General features: G+C 38.6%; 1 protein-coding gene across 4 annotated transcripts; it reads right to left on the bottom strand.

The window, feature by feature from the left end:
- Positions 1–3,866: 3,866 nt before the first annotated feature.
- trmo (tRNA methyltransferase O) lies at positions 3,867–9,616 on the bottom strand. Of its 4 annotated transcripts, none has more exons than XM_041263827.1 (6): positions 8,998–9,616; positions 8,247–8,401; positions 7,975–8,149; positions 7,304–7,461; positions 6,248–6,889; positions 3,867–5,393 (listed from the first exon to the last, which is right to left on the bottom strand). In XM_041263827.1, the coding sequence occupies exons 1-6, from the start codon at positions 9,102–9,104 to the stop codon at positions 5,161–5,163; spliced, it is 1,470 nt and encodes a 489-aa protein (XP_041119761.1). In that variant the 5' UTR covers positions 9,105–9,616; the 3' UTR covers positions 3,867–5,160. The 4 variants fall into 4 exon arrangements, with proteins under 4 accessions (XP_041119761.1, XP_041119790.1, XP_041119771.1 ...); XM_041263856.1 differs by having other exon boundaries at positions 6,683–6,889; positions 8,998–9,613; XM_041263837.1 differs by lacking the exon at positions 8,998–9,616 and adding an exon at positions 8,590–8,693.
- Between the last annotated feature and the right edge of the window lie 2,429 nt (positions 9,617–12,045).

The following is a 12,045-nucleotide window of genomic DNA, read 5'->3' as shown; positions in this document are numbered from 1 at the left end:
GTAGTACACAACAAAACATGAAAGCTGACCGTTAATTTCAACAAAGAACAACAACAACTTTGTAATGAATAAACAATATTGTAGCCTTCTTCAATAGGAGCATTAGCCTGCTATATTATATTAAACCAAAACAATAACTAATAATAACAATCTGGTTCAATGAATATAATTTAATTAATTAACGTACTAAGATAACAACTACCTAGCCTAAGTTTAATTAATCGTTTTTGTAATCTACCAGCGGCTTCTGTTGCATACACGTCGCTGATAATAATGCAGACTGTCGGTCAAACCAATGTTTGTGTTGGGATGCTTTTTTTCATTTTTTTTAAATCAGTCATCCTTCTGGAGCCCTCTGAATGTCTTCTAATTTGTTTGTTTTTAAACCATTTTAATACAAAACCATAACAAAGCATGTATACAGGCTTTTTTTTTTTTTTTAATATATTATTTGTTCTGTGGTTGCCTATATTTTTTCTGCACGTACTACTTCTTTGGATATGATGTAGAATACGTGAATGTAAACATCTAACACTAGTACGTACAGTACTCTTTCAAATAAAAGTGTTACGATTTTGAATGTATGGTTCTTAAGGACGGTATTATTGTCATTGCTTGCACCCCGACACCACTTTCTTTACAAGTTAAGCACTGGTCAAAACTGGTCTTTACTCCCCAATGACTCGACTCGACTGGAGTCCCAATTTTGGCGACTTGTTACAACTCTGGTGATAGGTAATAGAAAGGCTGTCTTCATAGAGAGATATTTCAGCTCTATGGAATGTATAGGCTCAAACGGGGCCTTAGTGAGAGCCTCCAATACCACGTCTGGACTTCATTCGGGTAGGGTGTCCTTAATAGAAGGACGTAACCGCCGAGCACCCACCTGGCTCTTTAACTTGGAAATGCCCTTCACCTGATCCGCATTTTTCACCTGCTTACTACCCCAGGAGGGTGATCTAGCGCAGTTGCGAGTCAGACGGTCTGGAGCCTGCACGCAGGGTATACTCGAAGTTATGCTGAGGTTGAAAACCTGGGACCCAGAAGTCAAAGACGGTTCTTCCAGGCTGGCCCCAAAGGTCTCGCCTGTGAACTGTGCCATTCTATTTTGCAGGGTGCTTTCCTTAGAACCAGCGCAGATAGCGCAGAATGTCCTATCTGCCAGCACAGTAGAGGCACATGACTTGTTTGTCCTGTGGGGGCAGGCTCCTCTTGCAGGATGTGCACAGGTGAAAGCCCGACATTGAGGCTGGCAAATGCCGAAGCGTCGAGGCATCGAAGCTCTGGAGCATTGACAGAGTCAAAGCACCGAGGCGTCGAGGCTATAAAGCATTGAGGCACTGAAAACCTTCAGGGATTTGAGTGCGCTGATGCAAAAAGTGATTTAGCATAGAGGGAGTCGATTCACCTAGGCGTCAAGACCCTGGGGCACCAAGGGTGTCGAAGCACTGAGGCTCTGGGGCACTGGGGGTCAAGGGTACTGAAAAGCACCGAAGCCATCACTGCAGGGATCTCTGAAGTGCCTCAGCCGTCGAGTCCTTAAGGCATCGAGGATGTCAAACTACCGAGGTACCAAGGCTATGGAGCACCAGGGAACCAAGGGTATCGAGGATACCGAAGCACAAAGCTTAAAAGCCTCAAAAGCATCGAATCGTCCAGTCCTCTAGGCACTGAGGGTGTCGAAGCACCAAGGTACTAAGGCTATTGGGCGCTGGAGCACCGAGCACACCTAGGGCGCTGAAGCGGAGGACTTGAAAGCCCTGACGGCGTCAAAGTGCCAAGTCCTTGAGGCACCGAGGGTGTTGAAGCACCAAGGTACTGAGGCTTTGGGGCGCTGGAGCACCGAGGGTACCGATGCGCAGGGCTTGAAAGCCTCAAATGCATCGAAGCGCCAAGGAGTGGAGTCCCCGAGGCACCAAGGGAGTCAAAGCATCAAAGGCACAGAGGTTATGGAACATCAGGGCACAAAGCCACAATATCGGGGAGCACTTGAACACCGAGGGTGTTGAGACACAGAGGCGTTCAGGCTCTAATGCACAGAGGGCACCGAAGCATTGAGGCACGAGGCTCAGAGGGTACCGCGGACGTCGAGGCCTAGACACTGGGGCGCTGTAGCACCAAGCACTGAGGGCTGAAGCACCAACGCACTGAGCTGTGTGTCTTTGTCTGGGCTGCTTGCAGTCACACAACCAGGAACACCGTGCAGCTTGCAACGATGTGGAGTGTAGCCTTCAGAAAGTTAGTCTGCTCTGTGTGCAGTCACACAACTGGCGCAGCACAAAGGTTACAGTGGAGTGGAGCAATCCTCAGATGGTCCTGTCTGTATCTGATGCACAGCTTACAGACATGGAGAAAAAAGACAGAAAGACGGTGTATAGATATTATCGGACCTACACACCACTTTAACAGCGGCACAAAGCAGAGCTGGGTATTGCTGTAAGATCATGTTCTCCCTTCTCTTCATTTTTACTTTCAAACAGTTGCAAAAAGCAGAGGAAAAGATAGAAAACACCTGCAGAAAGCTGCAAGGTTAGTAAAAGCAGACTATAATCGCAATGTGATGTAGGCTCTCTAAAAAAGTGTGTAGGCACTATAATCATTATGTGTATATATAGATAGATATATATATATATATATATATATACATAAATATAGTATATGTATATATTGTTATGTAATTATGTATTAATGCCACACAAGTAGGTAGGCGGTATTTTTCCTTTGTGACATATATATATATATATATATATATATATATATATATATATATATATATATATATATACATATATACATACATATACATATATAGGTGGTCATCATCGAATTAAAAGGAAACTGCACAGACGAAGCACAAAAGCGATGCAAAACATCTTGAAAAATCTCTAGTCTGCACAATAAAAATACTAATTATTATTATTAGTTTTCATATTTTTTTATTGTGTGGTTAGTCTGTAAGACGTTTATCGTTTATTTAGTGCCATGCTGGGGAAGGGTTGTCTTTGTCATTGAGCATTTTTATTAATTAAAAAAATATGAAAACGATTATTCTTTTAATATGTATAGTTTTAAAGCCGTTTTGCATTGCTTAGTGACCTGTCCGTGCACTTTTGTTTTGGTCCGGCTTACCCAGATTGAAAAATGAACTAGCAGTGTGTTGAATTGAGGCTGTTCACTTTGTTATTTAATAAAGAGAAAACAATGACAAATGTATCACATGCAATTTTCTTATATCAATTACAATGTGTCATTATTAACCTGGGTTATGTATTGCACTAATATTTTGACAATTTGCTGTTTAAGCTGCATCCCCACTTGACTCAAGTGAATAATTTAGAAGTCAGATTGCTTCTTCTGATCCATGACATATGGTGTCTTAAAGTTGTGCAGACGTGTCTTACATATTACCTGTATTATTCATGAAGGTCATCTTCAAATCTCAGGTTAGTTATGCTGTTTTGTCTCATAGAACCAATGTTAAAGCCAGGTTTCATAGCCAAAATTGCCCTGCTACAGAAAAGTTGGTGAGCATCATATTGAAAAATGGAGATATCTGTTAAAGTTGGTTTATCTATTTTCACTTAATTTCTTTGTTTCAAATTGTAAAAGTGCAAATTCATGGATATCTCAATCCACTTAAAAAAAAAAAAAAAGTGTCACTGAAGTGCCCCCAAGTGGAGTAGGATTTATAGTACAGCTTAGGACCACAAAACAACAGTCTATCAAGTCTGTTTGTCAGAATTATCTGTAGTCATCACCAGGAATGCTTCTTTTACACAATTAAACACAAAAAAGCTGTAATGAAAATAGTTTTTTTTTTTTTTTTCTGTGAGTAAAATAAAATGGCAAATTTGAGTTTCCCCAGTCACAAAAAAAAAAACCCACATGTTTAAATAATAAATAACACCTGGTGTATTTATAGATACAAGTAAATGTTTGAGTTCAATGGGAGATTTTTTTGTAGGCCTACACCAGAAGCAGTTATAGTGAACATGTTTATGTAATTGTAAAGCTAATTTACTGGTGTACATACCAAAGAATAAATAAAAAGGCTTTTCCCCCACTTTCTTACAACAGGCAGCTGCAGATTTTACCTATCAAGAATGCTAATTGTATAACAAATTAAACATTTGTGTGAGAGACATCCCATTTATACAACTGTATGTGCTACACGTGGTAGGTGTTTTTTCTTTTTTATCCAGTGTCTGCTGTTCCAGGAAAAATTTGGTTTCGAACTGTAATTTATTAAAATGTATTTAATGATAGCTCAGAAATTACACAGTTATTTTACCTGGCTGAAATAAATGTATAGGAAAAGCTGAAGAAATGTGTCTGTATTATCCATTGAACCAAAAAGCTATGTTGATTGTAGACTTCAAATTAATTTTTTTCTATAAAAGGTCATATATTATCAACTATCTATAATCCATTTTCCCAAAATGTCACTATTCAAGAAAGATATGGTTTATCACGTTCTCGAATGCAGCATTCATTAAGCCAGGACTCTACAATTAACAGGTAAAGTGTGCTGCTTTACCAGATAGCGGTACAGCTACAGCTGAGCAGTGTAGTGTAGGCATTGTATGGAAATTCCTTCATGTTGGCAGTATCCCGTCTAACGTCCCGCTTTTGTATTTTTGACATTGTCCGTTTTTCAGGTAACGCAAAAAAGGTACAATGGTTGGAATGGGCCAAAATGAAATAATCAGATATGAGTCACACTCTTTCAACCGTCACTGAAGTCAAAATTTTTGTATGTCGGATATGCGAGTGCTGACTGTGTATGCAAGGAACAATGTATTTTCCATACACCCTGCCAATAACTACATATTAATTATTACTTTCAAAACCCCAAACTAATAGCTAAAAGGAAAGTGTAGTCAGGTATGCAGTTTTTTATTATTATTATTATTTAAAACATTAGTTAGAATTGCTTCAAACAACTTAAGATTTTGCTTTTTAATTTAAAATGTGCAAAAAATCCACATTTTTGTCTGTGTGTATTGCCAAATAGTAAGTTATATCTGCCAAAGCCTAAGTCAAGCCATTTTTTTTTAAATCAAAAGTTATTTTGTAAAGGTAACAAACAGCTACTCCTCACAGTAAAATATCTATGACCATCACACATGTCTTTCTGAGAGTTTCTGTGTATACTGCATGTTATGCACAGCTACCAGAGCACTCAGTTGTCGCTGCTTTTATTCTGAGGACCTCAGCAAACCCTTCCCCAAACCAGCAGGTAATGTGGGCTGTATCCAGAGTGAAGTAGAAGAGCTGGTCCTGACAACGGGTCCTGCGGTACACCGAGCGGGGGTCGGCTGACAGCACACCTTTGATAGCAGCCTTGGCTTCATCTGCAGACTTGAGGTACCGGAAATTCGGCTTTCCTAATTCTGTGGGGCCACAGGAGAAACAGAAAAGATGTTACAAATCAAAAGGTTTAATCTTATAAAAACAGTAAATACATTTGAAACACCACATGGTATCCTGGGATTGCGCTGAACCTCGAGCTGTGCCAAACAATTGATTTTCACAGAATATTCGACTGGAATTTTTAATCAAAGGTTATTGAAAATATTTGATGTTTTTTCTTTTGCAGTACATTCCATCTCATTGTCACACAGAAAAAAATGAAAAAGCTATAATGGGATCAATTGTAAGTTTAAAACACATACATTGACATCTTTACTTTAGGCAAGGGAACACCCTTGTAGTGAAACATATTTTTTCCCATTGTAAATGCTCCTGCTAAAAGAACACCTTCTTGGTACCAATACTGATTCACTCACTATGGATACAGTACTGTTTTGTAAAAAAGTGTTATCGCAAGAGTGTCTTGAAGGACACCGATTGGTTTATTAAATCTTTCCAGAATCGCCGTCATATTATTGAATTGTTTTGTATTCCGATTTCCACGAGTGCACCTCACTGCTACAAAATGGCATGTAAACAAACGGAAAAATGTGCCACTGTCTCTCTTGCTTGCATTCAGTTCACTTCATCATGTTAATGCACGTGAGTCATGACAAGTAATACATAGGTATTTATTTATTCATATTATGTCTGGTGGCTAACTCTGTCTTAGAGAACACTTTGTTTGCTTTCCGAGGGATGTTCTCTTAGCCAAAGACTACTGTATTTTGTTTTTATCTTTACACATACTGTTTTTCTTATGTTCTTATCTCAGAAGCTTCTGCTAATTGTCATTAAATTGTCCCAAGTCTGACCAACATATTTTCTACTGCACCTGCTTGATACAGGGGTTCAAAGGCATTCAAATCCCTCTCGGCATGTGGAGTGAACCGGACTTCCAGACTGGTCACTGGAGATGATCTTATCCAGGATGCGATGGTAGTTTTGGAAGCTTCATCATACACAACGTGTTCATTAAATTTATTAGGCTCATCCTTGCAAGGATCTGCAGTAGCGCAGTATGATTGGATGGCTGCGTTTTCCACAGTAGCCTCGCTGAAAGCATCACTCTGATTTACATAGCTTTTAACTTCTGCTAAAGCAGAAAGCATTTTTTGTTCATTTTTGGTCTGATAAATAGCATCCACTTCTGAGTCACATGATGCATTTTTATCCGATAAAACTGTGATCTGAGATTCAAAGTTGGTGTTAGTCAAAAACTTCTCTTCCTCTGTATGGCCAACAGTAATTTTTGGAATTGCCAAATTACCACTAAGGACATCTCTCTTCATTGTATTTTTTTTCTCACTATCATTAACCACTGCCATTGGTTCAGCTTGGTCCTGGTTTGCACTTTCCACTGTATCAAGCGGATTTCTTCTGCCTTTTGGTGAATCATAGTCAGGAATGTAGGGTTTAATATCCAGGACTGGAGTTCCTTGTATCATATCAATTCCAGACAGATAAACCGTGTCTCCTTTAAAAAATAAAATGTTTCAAATTATTTGTTTATGAAATCATATCAATGTAATTTTAGTTTTTTCACTGTATAATAATTAGTTTTTTAGTATAATAATTTTAGAATATGCAAATATTTAAAATACTATACTGTATATAAATGGCTGCATTCTAGTACTTTTGATAAGAAACCAGCAGGTACTTTTAATCTATAGTGTCTTTAAAATATCAGCATATTCCACATTGATGTGTAAACTGCATGCCAAGAACCAAAACAGATGAAAAGTTCACACTGACAATAATGAAAGGTAAGCTGGATTTTAAAACCTTGGTTATCGCTCCTTTAACTGATTTTTATAGAGTGCTTTTTCAAAGTATATATTTTTTTATAAATTAAAACTATTAAAAACTACTACTAAAAAAAAAAAATTACCTTTAATTATTTCCAATTTTGCAAGAGTAAGTCCAATTGCATTGGGACGATGGGGAGTTCTGGTAGAGAAGACCCCAGTTTTTACTCCATTGAGTCTTGGTGGTTTCACCTTCGCCTTATAGCTCAGATGTCCATTTTTATGGAAGACAAATATAATCCTATACAAAGAGAAAACAAAATGATACAGAACCTAATGCACTTTAGCATGTCAGTTCATTATAAAATGACTATGGTATTGCAGCAAACAGTGGCGTAGCGATATACTGTTTTGATTACCGAGACTGCAGGAAACGCATCAAAATTGAGACATAAGTTGTAGCATTATTTTTGTTCACTACTATAAATCAAAACTGTTTTTAAGGAAATTCAAAACTTTCAGCATTATGTAACCCCAATCATCATTTATAATGATCAGGCAATAAAGAACCGGTTATTACCTTGAAAATGACTGCAATTCATGGAATTTACTGTGAAATTATTAAAAACAAGGTATTAAATAAAAATAATGTGTCTTAGGTCTTCCATTATCATCCCTGGTATTCAGTGTATGTGCTGCACTTTTATTGTTTGTACTTGCTGCATGAACCAAAACTGTTAAGAAAATATAAGAACAAAGCATATACTACAGGTATATTTTTGAAAATAACAACGTATGAGTGGGCCATACTTACCACACATGTGAATACTGGTCTAAGCCCATTAATGAATGCTCTGGATTGTTAAAAATTGACTTGTTTATCTTCAGTATTGCACGGGACAGACTGCAAATTGTGGGTTGCCTTGGGGTCCCATTTTTAGAAGAGAAGCAGGACTCTATATAACCGATTGGCGTTGTCTGAATAACTCCTAAAACAGAAAAAGGTGTTACTTAACCAAACAACTTAACAATGAATACAGTAAATGAAATAAACACGTAGTACACATAGTATACGGTTTTGAACACCTTTTTCTAAAGCTTGATTTGTCACTGTACAATCAGTCCGCAACGAGTCTGTCTTTGCATCCTTCAGACGTCCATCCTCTTTCATGCTTGCCACAACAGATTGGAGGGCAGCTAAACTTTTCCTTTGCTCACGAACTGCAGAATCTGCATGTTGCCTGGAAATACATCATTAAAAAAGTTCAAACAGTTGTCTTAATTGCCCCTGAAGGTGCAACAAGCCCTGCTCTACAATGCTGGCATGCAATTCTCACCCAAGTTTTGCTGTGTAATGAAATAAAATAGCTACAGTCCCCTAAACAATCACGTTCCATTTTATATTAAAATAATTCCAAATACTTATTACCATTGTACCTTGCCTTGTTGGCTGTCCAGTTCGTTTACAGTGAAGCAAAAAAACAAAATAAAAAATGGCGTTTGTTATACTGGCATCATTACCAACTGTACCAGCGCTGAGATTTTTTTTTTTTTTTTTTTTTTTAACATGGCGTTATGTAAATCTTTTTAAATAGGATATGATGCAGCACTGGCACAGAACTTGTACAAATCAAACCGTCCACATTCAGTATTAGGTTAAAAGCCAAATGAATTGACGCACACGTAGAATAGGCATGACGTAACTAAATGCAAAGCCAGACTGCCACGTTTTATTCAAATTGCCATTCATTTTACTGGTATGTATGTTGTTTGTTTTACATCTAATGTAAATATCGTATTCGCCTTGTAATATTGGTAACTAACTAAACTTACAAACCTTAGGTTCTTGATTTCTTTTCTCATTACTGCAATTTGCTGTTGTAGTTTTTGCACTCGCTGATCACAGCCGCTCGAAGTTGAAAAATTCACATGAGACGTTTCCATTTCCAGATTTGAAGTTACCTGCTCACTTTATAAACCAGTAAACATACACAGACTAAACACCTTGGTCGCAAACACCCTGTTCGATGAATGAAGCCAGCAAAAGAGAAACAAAACTCGTTTCAAGACAGGTTGGCCAACCATCAACTTACCCCGATACTTTTTACTCATTGTATTTAATTTATAAATATAGTTGTTTAGATATTAGGGGCACTGTTTTTATTTATTTATTTAAAATTATATTTTATTAAGATATATATAAAAAAGCAACAACCACTAACAATTAATATGACCAGAAAACAAATAACGGGTATTACGAGATCAAAATTAGTTCGTAATAGTGATACGGTGTCCATTTTAGGACATCCTCAGACAATCAGTCCTTCCCGTGTCAGAAATCAGCCTCCTGCAGTCAGTCGTCGGACATCAGGCATCAGTCCTCCTTGAGTCAGTCGTCAGCCATCATATCAATCTTCCTCGAGTTATATTTTTTTATGTTTTATTTTTTTTCGGGAGAGTGAGGGGTTGGACAGAGTCGTCTGAATCACCCAATCAAACAAGAGCAAACAAACTTCCATTGGATGGCATAGATGTCAATGTAGCTGCTGATTGGTGCACGCGTTTTTACCTTTCTTTAGCATTTAATATGTATATTTAAGCGTTTAAAAATATATATATTTTAAAGTTACAATGTAGAGTTTCATTATTTGAATTAGTTTGGATTTGAAGTGTAAGGAAAATCTTCTCAGCATATGGCATTAGATATAACTTTTTTTACTTGCTTTTTTTTAAACAGTTTTTTTTTTTTTTTTTTTTTTCTTTTTTTTAATTGATGCCTGAGGATGCCCTAAAATGGACACTGTACAGACATGTACACCCAGTTCAAGCAAGCTTGTAACTAGTTACACTAATTTTAATTATTACTGGGGGGAAAAAAGTTACAGTTAAAACAAATAGTTATTTCTGAAGAAAAGTGTGAAATATTCTTTTAAGATCCAGCTATCGAATCTACTAATCCCTTATTTTTTTGTTTTGTTTTGTTCATTTTTATAATTCATAATTATAAACAATCCCCATTCATGAATTCTCATAAAATGTCCCAGTGTTCCTGGCTGGTCCCAGCAGGTCAACGCCAACTGTGAGGGTTCCTGGGGCTTGCTTTCTACTACCATAGCTTTGTTGCCTACTTCGTCACCATGACTGCACCCCTCCACCGGTTGCTGCAGAAGAAGGAGCCATTCGAATGGACTGTCAAAGTGCGTTTGTGTGCAGCCGGTCCCTGAGTAACTCAACGGGAGCTGCTTGCAGTGGTGACGGCAGTATGCCACTTACACTACTACCTCTACGGGTTGCCCTTTACATTCCCCACTGACCACGCCGCATTCCAGTGGTTGATGGCTTTCTGGAAACTAGAGTGGCAGGTGGCGTGCTGGACCAAACAACTGTAACCATGCACTGATGCACTGTCACACTGCCCCAGCACTGAGGAGGACTGCCACAAGTGGGAGGTCAAGGAGTAGGAGCGGAGGAGAGATTGGGTGAGGACAGGGGAACAGCACCAGTCAATGCGGGAAAGCGAGCTGTCCATGGTCATCGCGGCAGAGTGGAGGTGGAAGCAAGACTGAGATCCTGACCTACAACCGCCGCTGCACTGGCTGGAAGCACACCAGTGGCCACCCTGGGAGGAGATCACCCTGCAGTCAACAGCAGCAAAGGGGCTGTGGTCACAGTGGAGCAGCTTAGCCATCTGAGATGGCCTCCTGCAGCACTGGTGGCACGGCACCCCAGGTTCAGGACACTTTGAAATTGCCAAAATCTTACTGCGGCTCCAACAAGCGATTTACTGAGGGTGCTGTTGCCGGGATGTGGAAACTGTTGCTACTGCTGCGATGAGTGAGTGGCAAGGAAAGGATCCCTCGGATCACTAAATGATTTTTAGTGACTGCCCTTAGTCGTGTTCTGCAATCTCTTTACTAGCTACACTGGGGGTTAGAAGTTTACTTTATTTCACCTCACACCTCACACATATTGTGATCAGAAAGCCAAATGCTGTTGACAGTCAGTCTATGTGCCCTCTTCTAATAATAGAGGAGATTTTAATGTCTAGAATAACAACCAGTGTATTTGTTATATGTTATATAGAGATGAACAACACTCTCCCTGATTCATTATACATTTTAAAACAGGTACAGTACATATGTATAAAGCAAAGGTGCCCTAAACAACGATTCAATGAATTGTCAGGTATAGTCTGTAGCTTACAGTACCTTAATTGGAGATAAAAGTTGATTTCTGTTTCACTTTGAAGGCAGCGCTTGAAGTACAGGAATTAAGGCTGGCTGAATTCACAGATGCCCTAGGTGCATTGAACATGAATGAGCTATTTTTTGAAGGAAAGCTTTTAGTTTAATTGCATCCGATATTGACATTCAGCTTCTCAGAGGGTGGAGTGATTGGATTGTTAAAGCACAGTTCCCTTTTCTCTTCTCTTTTTTCTGTTTTTTTTTTTTTTAAGAAGTGTTTTTGACTTAAATTGGTGTGCAGCTCTCCCAACAGCAGGTGGAAACCATATGATCCCCAGCACAAAAATACAAATAAATATGTGACACATATAAGTATAAAGTGTAAATAGGGTTTTCTAAATTTGTAGTTTTTTAAAATGGAATACTGTACAATCTCTTAGTGTCATTTGATGTCTTGTGACATGAAGGCCAATAGGAATTTGGAAGAAAAGAGAACAAGGGTCCAGTTATCGCAGCTCCTCAGGAAATTATCTCGTGCACACTGTTATCATCTGTGCCTATGTCATGCTGTAAAAAGGGGGTCAGCTCTGACTCTGATGCTGAAAACAGGTCCTGAAAGGTGTCTGACAATCAGGATAGGGTAGGATGGTAAGTAACAATTTTGTATGGCCGTTGTACCTGGGGAAACAAACTGAAATAAT

The sequence above is a fragment of the Polyodon spathula genome, chromosome 1, assembly GCF_017654505.1.
Source record: "Polyodon spathula isolate WHYD16114869_AA chromosome 1, ASM1765450v1, whole genome shotgun sequence".
Taxonomy (NCBI): domain Eukaryota; kingdom Metazoa; phylum Chordata; class Actinopteri; order Acipenseriformes; family Polyodontidae; genus Polyodon; species Polyodon spathula.
This window is presented reverse-complemented; position numbering and strand designations above follow the sequence as displayed.

Coding starts and splice junctions, on each gene's coding strand:
- trmo (XM_041263827.1), bottom strand. CDS start 9,104: ATGGAAACGTCTCATGTGAATTTTTCAACTTCGAGCGGCTGTGATCAG. Junction 8,402..8,997: donor AAAGAAATCAAGAACCTAAG/GTTTGTAAGTTT, acceptor ATGTATTTCCAG/GCAACATGCAGATTCTGCAG. Junction 7,462..7,974: donor GACCAGTATTCACATGTGTG/GTAAGTATGGCC, acceptor CTCTTTGTATAG/GATTATATTTGTCTTCCATA.